The 20,187-nt window shown below is 45.9% G+C and overlaps 1 protein-coding gene across 1 annotated transcript in view; it reads left to right on the forward strand.

The window, feature by feature from the left end:
* Window positions 1–20,187, forward strand: part of ARAP2 (ArfGAP with RhoGAP domain, ankyrin repeat and PH domain 2) — a 259,491-nt gene that overhangs the window by 58,353 nt on the left and 180,951 nt on the right. The window contains exons 9-10 of the mRNA XM_083149954.1: window positions 8,501–8,607; window positions 14,668–14,867. Coding sequence (XP_083006080.1) covers window positions 8,501–8,607; window positions 14,668–14,867 — 307 coding nt within the window. The remainder of the gene's footprint in view (window positions 1–8,500; window positions 8,608–14,667; window positions 14,868–20,187) is intronic.

The raw sequence follows: 20,187 nt of genomic DNA on the forward strand, positions 1-20,187 counted from the left end.
TTCCGCTCGACAGCAACTAACGGGGTACTTCCAACTGTCCCCCCCGCCGCGAGACACTGGCGGTGGCGGGAGGGACGCGAGAACGTCCCCGAAAACCGGGACTTTCCCGCGATTATCAGGACGGTTGAGAGGTACTGTATGTGGCTGCATTATTTTTACACTGCAATATAGATTTCAGTTTCAAGACACCCCACCCAACTCTAACTGCACATGTTACTTCTGCCCCACCTGCAGTGCACATGGTTTTGCCCATTTTGAGAACAAATTTGTACTGCGATCAGATCTAAATAAGGGCCATTGCCTCCAGGGCCGGCGCTACCCACTCAGCAGCTCCTGCAAAGCAGGGAGGCGCCATGCTGAAAAGGCGCTGTCTCCCTCCCTGCTCTGCTAAAGATGCCTCATCCATCACTGTCACTGCCTCCTGCACTCCTGCACACCGCCCGCAGTGCCTGTCTGACAGCTGGCGGCAGTATGGAGAGGCTGAGCAGCTCCCTGCACTGCGCACACACTGTCCTCCTCCTGTGACCTGCCCCCTCTTCCTCACGGACACTTGTGCTGAGGCATGTAGCTCTGTCTGTGAATGCCTGGATGACATGCCATGTCCGGATCCGCCCCCTACCCATTGCTACCTGCGCCTGTCAGCTGTCAATCAAATGATGAACAGGCAGCAGCGCCGCCTCCCCTTCCTTCCCTCTTCTCAGTGTGCTGTGCCAGTGCCACTGCCAGTCCTCAACACTCCGCCACCTCTATCTCCTCCCCTCTTGCATGCCATGTGATGCGATCTAGCCCATAACATATGTGATTCTCTTAGCGTGTATGGGCATCTTTAGTGCCTGCAACATTTTGTGGACACAGCACTGAGATGGTGTATGCATACATGTACATGCACCCGAGATCATCCATAGGATCGCATGTTGCATACACTCCCACAATCGGGCTGCAACTTGTTGCAATGGCAATGTGAAAGGGCGCAAAATGTATGGTTTGCAGGAGGGCGCCGGACACCCTAGCACCGGCCCTGATTGCCTCTGTTATGCCATGAAGTCCTTTATCAATGTAATCCACCCTATTTTGCCATGTTCTTTTCATTTTAGTTTATTTTAAATACACATTACTTCCAAATACATCTTATTTCAAAATGTAAAACGCCAGTGTTTTCAATAATTACCAATCATTATGCTTAACCAAATATAGAATCCAGCTGTATTTATTTGCAAACACAAGTGAAAAGGAAATGAGGTTTTGGTGACATCCATAGCTTTTGACCTAAGCAGATTTCACAAGCCTTGGAATCTCTGCTTAATTAGACATGGGTCCTGATCCAGAGTTGATCGAAAAAGCGAAATCTTTCTCAAATGGGCAAAACCATGTTGTACTGCAGGTGGGGCAGATGTAACATATGCAGAGAGAGAGAGAGAGAGCTTCCGGCATTCGTTATTCAAGCAATGACTTAATCTAGGATGCCATTAGATCCCACCAAGCAGTTTGGAAACTGACTGACTCAAAGCACTGCTAAGGCCATTTGATAGCATTATTAAATATTATTATTATTATTATTATATTTATTTTTATTATTAACGCTTTGATTGCCAAGTAAATTGGTCAAAATAGGTGTGAAAATTGGCAAACATTTTAATTCGTCATAATGACCTGTATTGTTTACCTTATTTAGGAAATATACTTTTTTTTAACACAACATTCCTTTTTTGAATTTATATAACAAATGTGAGCGATGCTGGTATTTTTAGCATATATTTTGCACATTTCTCACAGAGATTTTGTCACTTGAAGGGTTAACATTAGTTTTTATAGCACCGGCATGAGTATTACATTCTATAGGAAATACTGTAGGTGTTTTTATACAGGAGGTTAAATGGTACATTTACATATTTTTCCATGGACTGTATCATCCAATCACACAGAGATGGCAGTGTGAGGAGTCAGTGGATTACCTGAGATTGAAAACAAATGTACCATTTATACCCCTTTTACACCGCCGAAAAATCCGGGTCAGCGGCGGGTCAGACCCGGATCTTCGGCGGTGTAAATCCCTAATGCCGTGTCCCTTTACACGGGACTTCTACCCAGGTCCTGACCTGGGTAGAACACGGCTAGGACCTGGGTAGAGGGAGGTGTAAATGGGAACGCCGGGTCGGATGACCCGGCTCCCATTTACATGAATGGGGAACGTCCAACCTGCGGACCGCAGCGTCCGCAGGTTGGACGGATTGTCAGTCTGACACTGACAGCCGGAGCTGCTGTCTGCTATACTCTGCAGACAGCAGCGGGGGAGGGAGGTGAACGGATGCCTGTGGGCGGCATCCATTCACCTCCTGTCCAATGGTGGGGTGGTGCGCGCGGGGACTGGGGGCAGCCTATCAGCTTACCTTAGTGCTGGGCTGCCCCCAGCAGCGTTCCGGGTACGGCGGCGTCAATCGGCGCTTGAAGATGACATTGCGCTGTCATCTTCAAGCGCCGGGAAGGGGCGGGAGGGGGGTGCGGGCATTTAAGCCGTCCGGTGTAAATGCCCCTAAACGCCGGGTCGCACCCAGCTTCAACCAGGGTCCAAAAAGCCGGGTGCGACCCGGCGTTTTGGTCTAAAAGGGGTATTAGTGAGGAGGGTTGATTATCAGGTGGAGTAGCCTAAGGTGAGTAAAGCTGGTTTCACATCGCATAAAAGGCATTGAGCCGGTAATTTGAAACGTTTAAAAAAAAAGGGCAGACAGCCTTAACCCCTTTCACATCGCAAAGCTTAAAAGGTATATTACCAGTTTTAGTCGTTCTGAAAGGGGTATTACCGTTTCAATGCCGTTTTTTACCATCACTTTTTTTAAACGTGTAGGATCCTGCACGGCCCTTATTTAGTTTCAAAATACTGGTATTCTGTAACCTGTAAATTGAAAATGGAGCTTTCACATTGCAGCTGTCCCGGTTTTAAAACGGTAAAAAAATGGCAATATATCGTTTTAAAGTTGCAATGTGAAGCTGGTTTTAGAGAACGCCTCACAATTTTGATTGGCTTATTTAACAGTTAGGTTTTCATGGATTGCTTAAAGATATGCTGGCTAATGGAGAGCTTTGTTCGCTCAAGGGGAGATCACCACAGTGTGGGCTCTGTCAATGAGTGGGGAAGAGAGTCACAGGACTTGGGCACAGTAGAATGGTTTAGACACTCTAGGGCCAGATGTTTCACGCTCCAAAAAGTGATAAAATGGATAGTGATAAACAGCCAGCCAATCAGCTCCTATCTGTCATTTTTCAAATCCAGCCTGTGACATGGCAGGTAAGAGCTGACTGGCTGCCTGTTTACCACTCTCCATTTTATCACTTTTGAAGCTTAATACATCTGGCCATATGAGTCAAGGGAAAAGATGTATATTGGTCTATTGTCAAAGGCTCTAAATGTTTTTACTTCTAAGTTAGAGTATGTACAGATGGAGCGCCTCTCATGCAGTGCTGGGAATTGCCAGAATGCCCCCGATCGCCAGCGGAGAAGAGCTCCATCTGATTGGGACGTGCAAACGTCTCACACGCGCACACACGCCTCAGTCACTTGGCGGCGGGGAGTGAAAACCCTGCTCGTCTCCGCTTGAGGTAGACGGACAGGGTTAGGAGGAGGTGGCAGGGGCCGTCAGGGAGCAACGACAAGGTGACAGATAGCTCCGTTGGCGTCTTGCCCCCCTTATGGAGAATAGCGGGGGCTGGCAATAAGTGAGTGAATGAGAGGGGCTCCATCTGTAGCACGTGCTAGCATTGTTATAGTTAAGAGCAGATTGTACATGTCAGCAACACAATGGACACAAAGTTTTATATGACTTCACTAACATTGATATTGAAAATATACAAATCACCTGTCATATACAAATTTAGAGTACAACGGTATCTTTTCAACCAAGATAGAATAGGGTTAAAGCTTCTGTGAAGGGCACAGATTTAGAGGCAGGTTGCAGACTTGTACGTTCATGTGAATTTAGCAGATTGTATAAGATTCTGTTTATCTTGTCCTGCTCACAGCCCCGGGGGCTACAGCACACTCTGCACTCATTATACAGTGCACAAGACTGAGATCAGCATATCTTTGAATGATATGCTGTCAACATAGGTCCCCCATGATTTGTCGTTCTTTAAGATGCCAATAGGTTCCATCCGGCAGCCTGTGTGGTGCTCCAATACAGTACATGTCTTTTTGTTGATCATGAAACCGAGGATATTGAAAGTGCTATGCTGCCTGGTGCAATCCTCCATTATTAACGTGAGCATCTGCAGTTTCTTATTTTTACCTGCAGTATATGGATATAGCATTCTAGATTGCATGGGAAAGATGAAATGGTCTGGTATGAAAACCGAGCACTTGAATGAGATTCATTGTGTAACGACGAGTTCTCACACGGGATAAGTTAGGAGAACTCAAGTCAACAGAACGTAGAGCTATGCAGAATTGTACTCATATATCTATCCTCAATACAACACCCAGTACAAGATCCCTGGGGGAATCTGTGCCGCTAGTTTCGTTTGATGAAAATATGTCTTAGTTGCGCTGAGACTAAGACGCACTAGGAGTGGACTGTGCTGATTAATTTGATATGCAACAATTATGCATAATAATAAGTGTTAATAATGACTGTTCATAGATAGATAGATGTTTTGCACCAAGGATAGTACTAGTTCATTTTTAACTGGATTTCAGTGGGACAGTCCCGCTAATTGGAGACTGTTCCACTGTCCCTTCCGCAGGTCACAGTGTCCCAGGGGAGCCAGAGAGCACCACTCAGAGCAGCCAGTGATCTATTTAGTGCAGGAAGGGAGAAAGGGGGTGTTTATGAAAACAGGGAGGATGAGGTCCTAGGCCACATCCCTTTTCCTGTGGTCACGCCCACAGAACCACAGCTCCACCCCCTTCCCAGGCCGCGCTTTCAGCGTGACATGTCCAGAGTTTGAAAAAGCTGGGAGGTATGCAAATAGGGGCAGTCCGTCTGCAGAAATTGTGGAGCATTATTGTTAAATATGGAGATAATGGCTGGGGCAGGAACTGAATCTAACCCAATTCTCACACCCCACCTTGTAATTCATGGTTGTTTTATTTTACACCATAACATTTCCAAACAAAATCTAATTTTATTTCATCATTTAACAAATTGAAATGGAAACATTCCAAAGCGGTCAACCATTTTAATAGCAGCTATATGTAAAAGATAAAGTGAAAATGTACCTTAATTATAAATAAGCCTACAAGACAGTTTTACTAATGAATTTGGGGAATGTGTATGGCAGCAAAACGTAAAAGGTTAATTCAAAGGCCCGTTTACACGCAATTCTGTTTCACCTTGTTAATTATTTTTGATCTTTTCATTTATTTTCCTATAATCCTGCTCATTGATTCAATAAATAAAAAGGCATAAGACTAATGGAATGCCAGGATTCTCCTTATTTATTACTTATTTATTATTTGTGTTCAGAAAATGGACCTTTGGTCCTAAAAGAGTTGGGGTTTTCTATAGGGTAAAAAATGCCTACCAGCATGGGAGTAAAATGTGATGGTTTCTTCCATATATTGGTGGAGGTGAGGACCCTGCCAATGTCGGCGGGGAGAGACCGACGGTATGTGTGTGTGTGAGGGATGATGTGAGGGGAAAGGGGGGGGGGGGAGCAAGGGCAATGCTGCAGCGTATGTACATGGGGGATGCAGTTAAAAACCCGGCGGTCGGGATCCTGGCGTTTAGAATCCCGACGCCGGAATCCCGACCGCCGCAATCCCGACACTTTCTCCCTCCGTGGGTGTCCACGACACCTCTGGATGGAAAATAAATTAGCGTGCCGAGCGTAGCAAGGCACCGGGCAAGCTGCATGGCGAGCGCAATGAGCCCGCAAGGGGGGGGCGATCCACGTCCCCCCCTTGTCGGGATTTCGGCGGTCGGGATTCCGGCGTCGGGATTTTGAATGCCGGGATCCCGACCGCCGGGATTTCATACTGAATCCGTACATGGTAGGTAATAAGTGTGCCTGGATTTGCAATGCAAGAATATTCTTTTGCAGATAGAGCATATGCGCTGCTATTACACTTTCTGATGTGCCTCATTAACGAGGCGAAGCAGGAGGGGAGACAGACAAGATGTATTAACATCTTGTCTGCCGAAGTGGGGGAGCACTTACTCCCCCCCCCCCCCCTGGCGATGTCCCCTCCTGGAGATAGCTTACACTGATGCGCTGTTTCCTTCCCCCCAGCTGGCTGGACTGGGCATGCGCAGGATCTCACTACTTTACAGTGCTGTCCCTGCTGTTGAGATAGGGCAAAAGCAGCAGTGAGCAGAACAGTCAGCGATGCTGACCGTTCATACATTCAGCCTGCTATCATTTAGATAGCAGCACCGATATGGACAGGGGCGTCATTTACCGCACGCTTGCTCCTTCATACATGGGGAGAAACGGTATCAGTGCACATAACGTGCGCTGATACCTCTTCTCCCCCCATTAACAATCTTTCATACATCTGCCCCAAAATGTCTTGAATTTTGGACTTATTCATGGTAATAAATAATTGTTTTGTACAAAAACTGTAGGCCGTATGGGCATAGCAAAATTTTGCAAGGGGGGCCACACAGATATTGTTATGCCTAATGGCGGAACTTGAGAGTTGTTGGCCCAGGTACAAAAATATAATTTGCGTCCCCCTCCTCCACTCCATCCCTAGTTCAGAATATTCCACACACTAGTTGGTGGCAGCTGTGGGTCTTCTAGTCATCAGGGACCCTGGTGCATCTGCTGCACCAATGGTAGTTCCACCTCTGATTATGCCCCCAAATCAAAGTATATGTAGAACTACGTTTTCCTAAAGTTAATATGAACAGCTACTGTAATATTACTGTGTAGCCAGTTTCTTTTTCCACAGTACCCATTTTCATAGTTTTGCTTTGCGGCAGTGTTTCCCAAACTTTCTTGAATCACGGCAAGCTTTATAGTCATCATTTTTTTAAGCAACCCTTGTCCAAAAATGTCAGGGATTAAAATGGGGATAATGGGGTGGAAATGTGTTCCACCACTTGTAATGGTAGGGGGAACTAATTCCTTCTCCATCACAGCCCTGCACTTCCAGCAGAAAAGCCTGTACCAGCAGTTTCCTTTTTTGGTATGTCGTATGTGATGTCATGCCATCACTGCCGCTGTAGTGAAGAAGAGCCACTAAGAGGAGCAGGCTATGTGCACAGTGATAAGGTTAGAGGGGACTGGAGGGACAGAGAGTGGTGGGGAAGCTACTGAAGGGACAAAGGGCATGGAGCTGCTGGAGGGACAGGGACACTACTTTGCGTGTAAGGGGCATTACTATTGTGGGTACTATGTGTACAAGAAGCACTACTATTTGTATAAGAAGTACTAGTGTATCGTAACAATAAGGGACAATACTGAGTGATGTAATACTGTATGAACAATCCCTTTATACAGTATGGGAGGTAGGGCACAAATTTATAGTTTGCTGGGGGTGCCAAATATCCTGGCTCTGGGGGGGGGGTTCCACCACCTTTCCATGACCACTTTAAGCCTTGCTTTTTAATAAAGTAAAAAAAATATATTAAATGAAGTAAACCACCCAAGAGTGACCAACACATTCCTAATGCAATTCTTTGTGCATGCGCTTGTGTATTTACTGTAATGTTGTTCAGTATGAACACCACCCAGACACATGCGCAGTGGAACTCAGATGCACATACAGAGGAAAAACACTGCTCAGGTAAAAATGACTATAACATTGGCTCCCACATTGTCCTCACAAGCAAATAAACATCACCATTGACACCAGACAGGAAAAAAATAATAGTGAGCTGGAAGATTTTAGATGAGACTTGCTCCACTAAGGTGAGAAAGGGGGCCTAGCCCAGCAGCAAACCGCTATGGCATCCCAGGGAGCCAATCCGGCCAATTTTCAGAAGTTCAAAATTTTAGAAATTCAGAATTTTGTCTTAATTTTAAACTGAAGTTCAATTGACTCCAAATTGTACTCCATATTGTACAGTATGTTCAGTGGTTATCTTATTACATTACAAAGTTGGTTATTATACTGTACATACTGTATAATACCTGCTGCTCTCTGATTGTGCTGTTAAACCATACTATACCATTTGAACACAAAAATGTATCTTGTCTGTGTTAATTTACATTAAAATACTTTTTGCGGAGAAACTTTTGTTTCTATGCTAACGTAGCCTTTTGTGTTTGTAAAATATTCTTTACGAGTCCTCATTAAATTTTGACATATTCAATACTTTTCATAAACTCTTAATAGGAAAATAAAATTTAAGTATCGCTTTGCATATTGTCTTTCATCCTTAGATAGCAATAAATAGAGTTATGGATTCTTTACTACAGTACAGTGACAATTGTTTTATTATTATAATATACGTTATCACTTACCCATTGATCTATTACCCTTTCAATAGCTCATCCATTATGTAAGACTATATTACAATTGTTTATAGAATAATTCTATGTTCCTTGTTCTATTTTCTAGGACTACAATGCTGGGATTACCATCACTGACATTACGATGACTATGATCATGTTGAAAAGCATTGATCGGAAGTGTTTTGAGATCACGACACCATTTAGAAATTTCTGGTAAAGACAAAAATCTGTTTTAAATCTATTTTCAAATGTGAACAGTTTATAAAAATAGTAAACATTTATTCTAGGTCCGCTATAAATCTGGGCGACACATGCCCGAAACATGTTGGACGAATAAATAGCACGTTTTCACATCTTTTTCTAAATCTGAGAGTGCCGCCTCATTTCTACATTCTATACCAGGGCCTGAGGGCCATAGTGGAAGGCACCGGGTCAGCATCTATTGGACCTTTGGACCTCATCCTGGGAGTGCCGGCTAAAACACGCTGTATATATATATACATATATATATATATACAGCGTGTTTTAGCCGGCACTCCCAGTAGATAACTCAACAGGGGTGCTCCTTAAGGAATCCAAGATTCCAAGGTATATACACAGTTCCAGTCCAATTTGGCCAGAAAGGGCACTCACCAACAAATGCAGGTAAAAGTTGCTTTTTAATCCAAGTATGGCATCATTTGAGTCAGGTCAACGTTTCAACCCCGTAGGGCCTTTTTCAAGACAGACAGATGTAGTTCAGTGTGTCACCAAGGCAAGCCAAATTGGACTGGAACTGTGTATGTATGTATATATATATATATATATATATATATATATATATATATATATATATATATATATATAGGTGTGGGTGTAGGCCTGGCACTCCTCCAGCAATATAGTTGACCCAGGTGCCTTCTGGAACAGCGGTGTACAGATTTGATAGAAGAAACAAACGCGGCACTCTGGGAATTTTTTAGAAAACGTATATTGTAGCAAAAATAGCTTTCAACGTTTCGGGGTATATGTCACCCCTTTGTCAAGGATAATTGTGCACAATTATCCTTGACAAAGGGGTGACATATACCCCGAAACGTTGGAAGCTATTTTTGCTACAATATACGTTTTCTAAAAAATTCCCAGAGTGCCGCGTTTGTTTCTTCTATCAAATCTCTCTCTATATATATATATATATATATATATATATATATATATATATATATATATATATATATATATATATATATATATATATATATATAAAACCTGGGATGGTAACGTATAAAAACAAGAGGGAGCTGATGACCTGATGGGTATTAGTTGGAAAAGTGAAGGTGGTTTATATTCCCATGATGGAGTCCTTGATGAAAAGTACTTGTTGTCGCTGGAGGTGTCTGGTCCAGTGGTGGACTAGTGTTGAGAGCGGATCCTCTCTCATCCTCTGATGCGGCTAGGCTCCAAGACTGAGGTTCTCCAAAGTAGGGGGAAAAAAACAGAAAGAGTCCAGAGACATGGGCAGGTAAATGTCCAGAAAAATTGATAATACAGGTCCCAGAGGTCTCACCTACGCGTTTTGCCACCATCAAAGGACAGCTTTATCAAGGTGACTGAAGTCCAGCTCATTAAACACTTAACACACTTTTGATATATAAAAATAGTATAGGATACTTGGAGACACAGTCATCAGTTAAAAACACAAACATCATATACCTGGTATCAAAATGATACATCAAATAACTTAGAAATGCAAAATAATATCACAATAATATAGTTTAATTGACCTTTGCACTTGGTCCCGGGTGATCACTTCCAGGTATAGATGTATGTAAGTAAAGGAACTAATTGAATGTTCATAAAAATAATAGCAATCCCTTTGGGACTGAAGCATCAGTATAGTGTGGCGGTCTACCGGAAGTGTGCGTTCCAAAGTAGGCCGGAAAGGTGGTCACCTTCCTCTACTGAGCCACAAATGCGGAAGTGATATCCTGATATTCCAGCTAATTACCACTATACACACTAGAACCATTACTCACATAAAATAAACTAAATAGATATCTGCATTGTATGTATATTTATGCGGAAAATCCCTAAATATCTCCATTATATATAGGTATATATCATAAAGTTTCTATAAAGAAAGATCTATATTCTACAGTATATAAACATATTAAAGAGTCAGTAACAAATAGGTAAGAATAGGGAACATACAGTATGACCCTAGAACTTTATTTATCTCTACGAATTCATTGAGTCCTTTGGGGAACAATGAGTCTAGTTTGAAGATCCAATATATCTCCTGGCGGCATAGAATCTTAAACCTATCACCACCACGTTTATGGCCTTATTCTGGTTCACTCCTTCTGGCAAATTCCTTCTTAGCTGGACAAAACAATGTGCACTGCAGGTGGAGTAGATGTTACTTGTGCAGCGAGAGTTAGATTTGGATGGGGTTTTACTTCAAAGTGAGATCTATATTGCAGTGTAAAAATAGAGCAGTCAGTATTTTCCCTGCACAGAAACAAAATAACTCACCCAAATCTAATTCTCTCTGCACATTTTACATCTGCCCCCCTGCAGTGCACATGGTTTTGTCCAGCTAAGAAGGAATTTGCCAAAAGGAGTGAACCAGAATAAGGCCCTTAGTGACATTGATGCGCTCTAAACCAATTATTTTCAAATGGTACTCTTTACCTAGAAGGGCGCCAGCGATTGAAATCGCGGTGATCGGGGGTAAAAATCGCGGGCATCGTGGGCATCGTGGGTAAATCGGGATGGCCGCGATGCCCGCGATGACCGCGATGACCGCGATTTTCCCATAGGAATCAATGTTAAAAAGGCTGATTGACCGCGATTTGACTGTTAAATGCCTCAATAGACCCGATTTGGCCATAGAAATCAATGTAAAATGGGCCACAGAGCCCATTAACCCTTCAATGTCCCCCCCAATTTTTAACGCCACCCCACGATCCACGCGAACCCGAAGCGTGGCGAGCGCAGCGAGCCCGCGAGGGGCGGCGGTACGCGTCCTCCGACCTTTTCATGCCCTACTATCCACTAGGGCGTGGTGTGAGAATACAATAGTGTGGCGAGCGCAGCGAGCCACCGAGCCCGAAGCGTGGCGAGCGCAGCGAGCCCCGCGAGGGGACGCGGATACCTTCACAGGTAGACGCGTCCCCTCGTGGGCTTCACAGGTGTCCGTGGCGAGGCGGACACCTGTGAAGCCCGCGAGGGGACGCGTCTACCTGTGAAGGTATCCGCGTCCCCTCGCGGGGCTCGCTGCGCTCGCCACGCTTCGCGCTCGCCACACTATTATATTCTCACACCACGCCCTAGTGGATAGTAGGGCATGAAAAGGTCGGAGGACGCGTACCGCCGCCCCTCGCGGGCTCGCTGCGCTCGCCACGCTTCGGGTTCGCGTGGATCGTGGGGTGGCGTTAAAAATTGGGGGGGACATTGAAGGGTTAATGGGCTCTGTGGCCCATTTAACATTGATTCCTATGGCCAAATCGGGTGGATTGAGCCATTTAACAGTAAAATCGGGTCCATCGCGCCTTTTAACATTGATTCCTATGGGAAATCGGGAGCATCGCGTCGCGGGCATCGCGGGTACATTTATGGACGGCCGCGACGCGACCGACACGATTTCCATGTTTAACATTGTTTTCAATGGGAAATCGCGGGCATCGCGTCGGTCGCGTCGCGGCCATACATAAATGTACCCGCGATGCCCGCGACGGGCGCCCTTCTAGGTAAAGAGTACCTTTCAAATCTTTGGGATCGCTCCCATGGCACTCAACGTGGCGACACTGTGTAGTAGATATTTGTTCATGATGTTCCTTCAATGTGCAAGGAAACGGACATGAATGGGTCTTGTGGTCCTCTCCACATACCTAAGGCCACAGCCACAGGTCAGTAGGTAGATCACATAGTTGGCATCAAAATAAATGAAACCCTTAATTGGTTTTATTAAACCATTATCTTTCATTCTGAGGGTTCTATTTTGAATATTTTTGCAAGTGATGCAGGAATCACGGCCACATTTGAAACAGCCCTGGGTGTTGGATGGAAGCCAGGAGGGTATAGAAGTTGGCATAGTACCTTGTTTAGCCTCTTTAAGGGAGCTGGGGGCCAGAAGGGACTTTAATGCTAAGCAACGTACATTTGCTACCTAGCAAGCCCATAAACATCACCCGCCCACCCTGCGTCCGAATACCCTTGGTACCATGAGAGGGGATGTACGCAAACACATTGCCTCGCATGGGGCTGAAGCAAAGAGAAATCCTCTGACGACAACCAAATAATTTCTCTCCCCTTCAGAAATAAAAGTCATTCTAAATTGACTTTTATTTCTGTCGGAGTCTGCCGAAGAGGGGGCGGGCGTTCACTTAATGTGATGTCAGCCACCCGTACTGAGTGAAAAAAACCATGTTGACCTTTTGACTGTCGACCTAGACACTGTTGAGCTAATGATTGTGTCGACCTTTTTGAATGTTGACCGTTTTCATATGTCAACCTTTTTAAATGTCGACCTTTTTGTATGTCGACATTTTTGCTTGTCGACCTTCTTGTTTGTCGACCTAATGGTGTCGACCTAATGGTTGTCTACCTTTTTCCTGTAGACCCATTGTCCGGATCCCATTAGCAATGACTACACATGTGCACCAGCTAGGTTATATGGGTCATGTGATAGTTGTTAATGACTACAGCTGGGCACCAGCTAGGTGATTTGGGTCATGTGACAGTTAGTAATGACTACAGATGTGCACCAGCTAGGTTATATGGGTCATGTGATAGTTGTTAATGACTACAGCTGGGCACCAGCTAGGAGATTTGGGTCATGTGACAGTTAGTAATGACTACAGATGTGCACCAGCTAGGTTATATGGGTCATGTGATAGTTGTTAATGACTACAGCTGGGCACCAGCTAGGAGATTTGGGTCATGTGACAGTTAGTAATGACTACAGATGTGCACCAGCTAGGTTATATGGGTCATGTGATAGTTGTTAATGACTACAGCTGGGCACCAGCTAGGTGATTTGGGTCATGTGACAGTTAGTAATGACTACAGATGTGCACCAGCTAGGTTATATGGGTCATGTGATAGTTGTTAATGACTACAGCTGGGCACCAGCTAGGAGATTTGGGTCATGTGACAGTTAGTAATGACTACAGATGTGCACCAGCTAGGTTATATGGGTCATGTGATAGTTGTTAATGACTACAGCTGGGCACCAGCTAGGAGATTTGGGTCATGTGACAGTTAGTAATGACTACAGATGTGCACCAGCTAGGTTATATGGGTCATGTGATAGTTGTTAATGACTACAGCTGGGCACCAGCTAGGTGATTTGGGTCATGTGACAGTTAGTAATGACTACAGATGTGCACCAGCTAGGTTATATGGGTCATGTGATAGTTGTTAATGACTACAGCTGTGCACCAGCTAGGAGATTTGGGTCATGTGACAGTTAGTAATGACTACAGATGTGCACCAGCTAGGTTATATGGGTCATGTGATAGTTGGTGATGACTACAGCTGGGCACCAGCTAGGAGATTTGGGTCATGTGACAGTTAGTAATGACTACAGATGTGCACCAGCTAGGTTATATGGGTAATGTGATAGTTGTTAATGACTACAGCTGGGCACCAGCTAGGTGATTTGGAAAATGTGGACCGTTGGTAGGTCTCAAGGACCGGTATAGCCAGCCTTGCTTTAGACACACCAGGTAGACTCCTTGCAATCTGTGCAGCTCTTAGGCTGGTTTCACACACTCCGGCTGCTGCCGGACGGTGAAATCCCGCACGGCCAGGGAGCCGTGCCGCACACACTAGTTTATCATGGAAGGGATGGCCACAGCCCGGCAGCCGTCCCTTTCAGTGGCGGGATCCGGCTGCAGCCGTGCGGCCGGGCCGTGGCCATCCCGTGTGAATGGACACAATAGTGTCCATTCAGAACTAATGTGTGCGGCACGGCTCCCTGGCCGTGCGGGATTTCACCTTCCGGCAGCAGCCGGAGTGTGTGAAACCAGCCTTAGTGTGTCCTCAGGATAGTGTAGACAGTGCTGCACTTACGGGTGCAGGTGACCCCTCCCCACTGCAATATTATCAGATGCGGTGATGTCATGGTATCGCCAGAACATATTGGTTATTCCATTGTAACCATTACTCCATCCATGATGCCTCCTTTGAAGGCTAAAATTGGGGTTAAGCTTAGGTGAAAATATATATTCCATTGCTTTTTCGGACTTTAAAAGATAATCAATGTCATAATAAGTCTAATTACTTTAGCTTTACAGCAGAGTCGGAGAGAGAGAAGCAGGAGTGGATTGAAGAATTACAGCAATCAATAGCAGAGATTGTTGCTGATTATGAAGTAGCTGAAAAGATTTGGTTCAATGAATCGAACCAAAGTTGTGCAGATTGTCGCGCTCCAAATCCTGACTGGGCATCAATCAACCTTTGTGTTGTCATTTGCAGAAACTGTGCAGGTAAACGACTGTTATAATGTAGCAACTTTGTATTACTACATGCCATTTTATATGTTCTAGCACAGGCATGTCCAAAGTCTGGCCCGGGGGCCAATTGCGGCCCGTCCTGTCATTTCAAGCGGCCCGCAGCCTCCAGCCAGAAGCGGGTGGAGCATCAGTTGCGGGACACACAGCATTAAAGGTGGGGCCCCGGAGTGCGTGCCTTTACCTTGCTGTCTGCAGCAGTGAGGAGGTGCCGGCTACCACAGTGAGATGTGTTTGGCGTCTTTCGGGTCAGTATGCATCCAACCCCTGCAGCTGCAATTGTATATCTCCCTCCTCCGCAATCACAGTGACAGCAGTGTGTGGGGAGGGGGCCAGCAAGGGGGAAGCTTGCTCCCATAACATGCAGCAGCGGGAGCCCAAGCATCTCCTGTCCTTGCAGTTCCTGCTTTGCCTCTTCGTCCTCTGGCTCACACAAGAGGCTGGGAAACATACAGAGAAGGGAGGGGGCAGGCAGGGGGACATACAGTCAATGGGGGCAGAGTGGGGGACATACAGTGAATGGAGGCAGTGATGAACATTCAGAGAAGGGGGGGCAGGCTGTAGGACATAGTGAATGGGAGTTATACAGTGAATGGGAATCATACATTGAATGGGGGTAGATTGGGGGACAATAGTGAAGGAGAGTCAGGTTTGGGGACATACAATGAATGGAGGCAGTGATGGACATTCAGAGAAGGGGGATGGGCTGGGGGACAGAGTGAATGGGTGCAGAGTGGGGAACATACAGTGAATGGTGGACATACAGTGAAGGAGGAGCAGGCTGGGGTCATACAGAGAAAGATGGTCAGGCAGGGGAATATACAGTGAAGGGACAGAGTGGGGGACAAACAGTGAATGGGGGCAGGCTGGAGGAAATACAGAGGGGGGGGGCAGTCGAGGGAATATACAGTGGGGGACATAAAGTGAATGGGAGCAGAGTGGGGGACCATACTGATGCGATTAATGATTCAAAGAATGTCAGGCTGAATGGTCGGCCCCCCACATTTTCACCTCACCAAAACTCGCTAAAAGTTTGGACACCCCTGTTCTAGCATATCGCACTGCCGCGTCTTAGTTCAGTATATCTCCTCTTGTTAAGAATCGGTTATTGAGAAAATGTCTTTTTTTTAAGACATATGACAGAGGAACCTTCTAGAACACAACGCAGATAAACAACAATAAAACGTATACACATTTCTAGAGTATTTCTAATGAAAAAACACTGTGATGCTAATATGTGGTCATGCCTACTGTATATAGACATTGGTTACAGTTCATCCGGGTATGGGTCATCGGGTCGACCAATATTAGATTGACATGCCTTGGGTCAACCTCTGACAGTCGACATGGCTTAGGACGAGACATGAAATATGTCGACATGGCTAAAGTCGACAGGGTTAGAAGGTCATATGTCGATACATATAAGGCATGCCAACATTATATGTGTCGACCTAGTGACCGTGTACCGTTCATCCTGGCATGTTAGCTGAACTTGGTTGTAGAGTATTTTGTTTTTAGTTTTGAATACACACATCAGTAAATATGAACTTGTAAAGTCCAGAGACTAACAATATTTAGTGAAATGTGCACCTTGAAATGTTACCTTGAAAAAGATTCCTGTTCTAAATTGAATTGTTCAGTACTGTCCGATATAGAGAGAAAGAGAGAGAGAGAGAGAGAGACAGACATGCACTCACACACACACACACACACACACACACACACACACACACACGCACGGATCCTGAAAATTCCTTGGCCTCAACAAGAAGGATTTACAGACTATTCCACATTTTCACCTCGAAAGTCAAAACACAGCATTGAATTGAATGCGGATCAAAGGGTGTCTTAAAAACAGTTTGATTTCGATTCGGTTTCGATTTGATTTTGTAATTTAAGTAAGATCGAATCGAAAACCTGTCAAAATCTAAGTGTGTGTACAGCCATTACTTCTTATATATTGAGCACCTTCAAGAACAGTAGTTCTCAACTCCGGCCCTCAGGACCCCCACACAGTTCATGTTTTCCTATGCATTTTTACAATGTGGCAGTTGGTGATACAGAGGGCAGCTGCTGGTGACCTGGAAAACATGCACTGTGTGGGGGTCCTGATGACCGGTGTTGAGACCACTGTTCTAGAAGATAATAGAATTTTATTGGTTGCCCATAGCAACATCCCATCTTTAATTGAATTCCCATCTAAGTAAATAAACCCATTGGCGTTCACTTGGTTCTCTCAAAAAGTAGGGTATATTGCGCTCTACCTGATCTATGTGCGTGGTGCTGCTTGTCCTGGGGGTTGTCCAGAACACCTTTGGTAATGGTTTTAACAGAATGATGGATAGCGCACTCTGTGATTGTTTGCAGTGTTGGTCAATTAGGCTGGTGGTGACAATGTCAATGGTGCAGATCAATGGGTGTTTGGGGATCACCTAACTGTCCCTATTTGGAGCCCTTGTGGGGATTGGGATGCCAACGGGTTCCCTTATACCATACGTCCTAAAGGGACCTATGTCTCCTAATAGGGATACAGTTTGGGTGTAAATAGTCTGCTGTCTTTGTATGCTATGGTGGTATTGAATGCTGATGGCGTATGGTTGTACTGACCAGGAGCCCCGTGGGGATCAGGATACCAACAGGTACCTTTAAACCATAAATCTCGTGGACTTATGTCTCCTGGAGTTCCCGATGGGGTTTGCATACAGTGGTGCCTGATGTGGAAGTCCTGGAGGGGAGAAAGAAAAGCAAGTAGCGGCGTTCCGCACCTTGCTTCTTACCCCGTTCCTGGTAGATGTGCTGTGCCGTCCTAGGATCTCTTGGAGACCAGATGGATCCTGTCTTGTGCCTGGATCGGTGTGGCGTCTGCTGTGGGAAACGGTGAATCCCCGCTGACAGCTTGTGCTCCGAGTTGCCGGTCTGTCGGGCCCGGCGTGTCTCAGTGCACCGCTATGTGACGTCAGCGCGCTCTACTCACTTGGAGGAGACTGGTGAAGGTCTGCAATGCCTTGTGGGTGCTGTAGTTTTCTGTGTCCAACGCGTTTCGGCTGTAAAAAGCCTTTGTCAAGGATAATGTCTTGGGATGTGGACGGTCTTATATAGGGCATGGGGGTGTGTCTGATCTCCTTAATTAGTAGGAGTGTCTCCCGTCTATGTGCGCCTATCTGTTATCAAGTGGCGGTTGTCATGGTTACTACATATCCTGCGTTGCATTCTGGACAGGATTGTAGTCAGTTACGGTTGTCATGGGAAATGGATTGTTATGCTTAAGGGATATTTAAAAGGTATGATGGTTATGGTGCCATGCTAGAGTGGGTTTAATCAGATTGTTTATTTAAATATGGTTTATTTAAATTGAGATGGGAGGTTAGTTCTATACGTACAATAATGAATTTGGTTAGTCATATTGCAATATATGGGGGGGGGGGAGTGTTGGGGACGGCTGGCAGGGGTGGTCTGGAGGAGGAAAAGGGAGGGTTGGGTGAATTCCATGTCATCTGTACTATCTGATAATTAATTATGTGATGCTGCTGATGTTGAAGTCTATGTTATGTCCTTTTGGTTGCATTGTTTGTAAGAGGTATAACCATTTCATCTCTTCCTTATTGATTTTCTTGTTGAAGTCACCCCCTCGCCAGTTGGGGGTCACTTGTTTGTTGCCCATGTAGATCATGAGTGATGGGTTCATGTTGTGTTTTTCTTTAAAGTGTTGTGATACGCTGTGTTGTTCATATCCGATTCTAATATTGCGTATGTGTTCGTAGATACGATTTTTGAGCGGTCGGTACTCTTTACCTAGCACGGCGCCCACGATCTTGATCGTGGGCATCGTGAGGTAAAAAATCGCGTCGGTCGCGTCGTATGCGGGCTAAAGATGCCCGGACACGACGCGACCGACACGATGTCCACGATTTCCCATTGAAAACCATGTTAAACATGGACATTGCGTCGGTCGCGTCGCGGCCGGCCATAAATGTGCACACGATGGCCGCGACGCGATGCCCACGATTTGCCATAGGAATCAATGTTAAAAGGCCCGATGGACACGATTTTCATGTTAAATGGCTGACTGGACCCGATTTTAGCATAGGAAACAATGTTTAATGGGCCTTAGAGACCAAATACTTACCCTGAACTCTGAAATGGCCCCCCCAATTGTTACCGCCACCCCACGATCAACGTCAACCCGAAGCGTGGCGAGCGGCGGCGGTACGTGTCCTCCGACCTTTTCATGCCCTACTATCCACGTCGGCGTGGAGTTGAGAATAGAATAGTGTGGCGAGCGCAGCGAGCCACCGAGCCCGAAGCGTGGCGAGCGCAGCGAGCCCCGCGAGGGGACGCGGATACCTTCACAGTTATACGCGTCCCCTCGCGGGCTTCACAGGTGTCCGTGGCGACGCGGACACCTGTGAAGCCCGCGAGGGGACGCGTTTACCTGTGAAGGTATCCGCGTACCCTCGCGGGGCTCGCTGCGCTCGCCACGCTTCGGGCACGATGGCTTGCTGCGCTCGCCACACTATTCTATTCTCAACTCCACGCCGACGTGGATAGTAGGGCATGAAAAGGTCGGAGGACGCGTACCGCCGCCCCTCGCGGGCTCGCTGCGCTCGCCACGCTTCGGGTTGACGTTGATCGTGGGGTGGCGGTAACAATTGGGGGGGCCATTTCCCAGTCAAGGTTGCCTATTTGGCCTCTGTGGCCCATTTAACATTGTTTCCTATGGCCACATCGGGTCCATTGAGGCATTTAACAGTAAAATCGCGTCGGTCGGGCCATTTAACATTGATTGCTATGGGAAATCGGGTGCATCGCGTCGCGGGCATCGCGGGTACATTTATGGCCGGCCGCGACGCGACCGACGCGATTTCCATGTTTAACATCGGTTTCAATGGGAAATCGCGGGCATCGCGTCGGTCGCGTCGCGGCCAGACATAAATGTACCCGCGATGCCCGCGATGGGCGCCGTGATAGGTAAAGAGTACCGAGCGGTCTAATGTCACCCCCTATCCAAACACATTTCAGTATGTCAAGGGTCATCCCGCAAAAACGTGGAAGTCAATGCTATTGAACAAGTTAAAACCACCAGTAGAGGAGGGGATAGGTTCAATAAATTATGCACAAGAGAAGCCTATTGGATGTTCCGCCTTGGCACCATGGTACCAAAAGGACTTAATGATACCATCGAGCTTAACAATATTTAAATCTTGATTAAGTAGGTCCTCAATATAAATTATTTATGTTTTTCTTCCGACTGTTGTCTTCTGCGGGAAATGGGGGGGGGGAGGGTAGTTATCCGGTT

This window comes from Crinia signifera, chromosome 1 (assembly GCF_055691185.1).
Source record: "Crinia signifera chromosome 1, ASM5569118v1, whole genome shotgun sequence".
Classification (NCBI taxonomy): domain Eukaryota; kingdom Metazoa; phylum Chordata; class Amphibia; order Anura; family Myobatrachidae; genus Crinia; species Crinia signifera.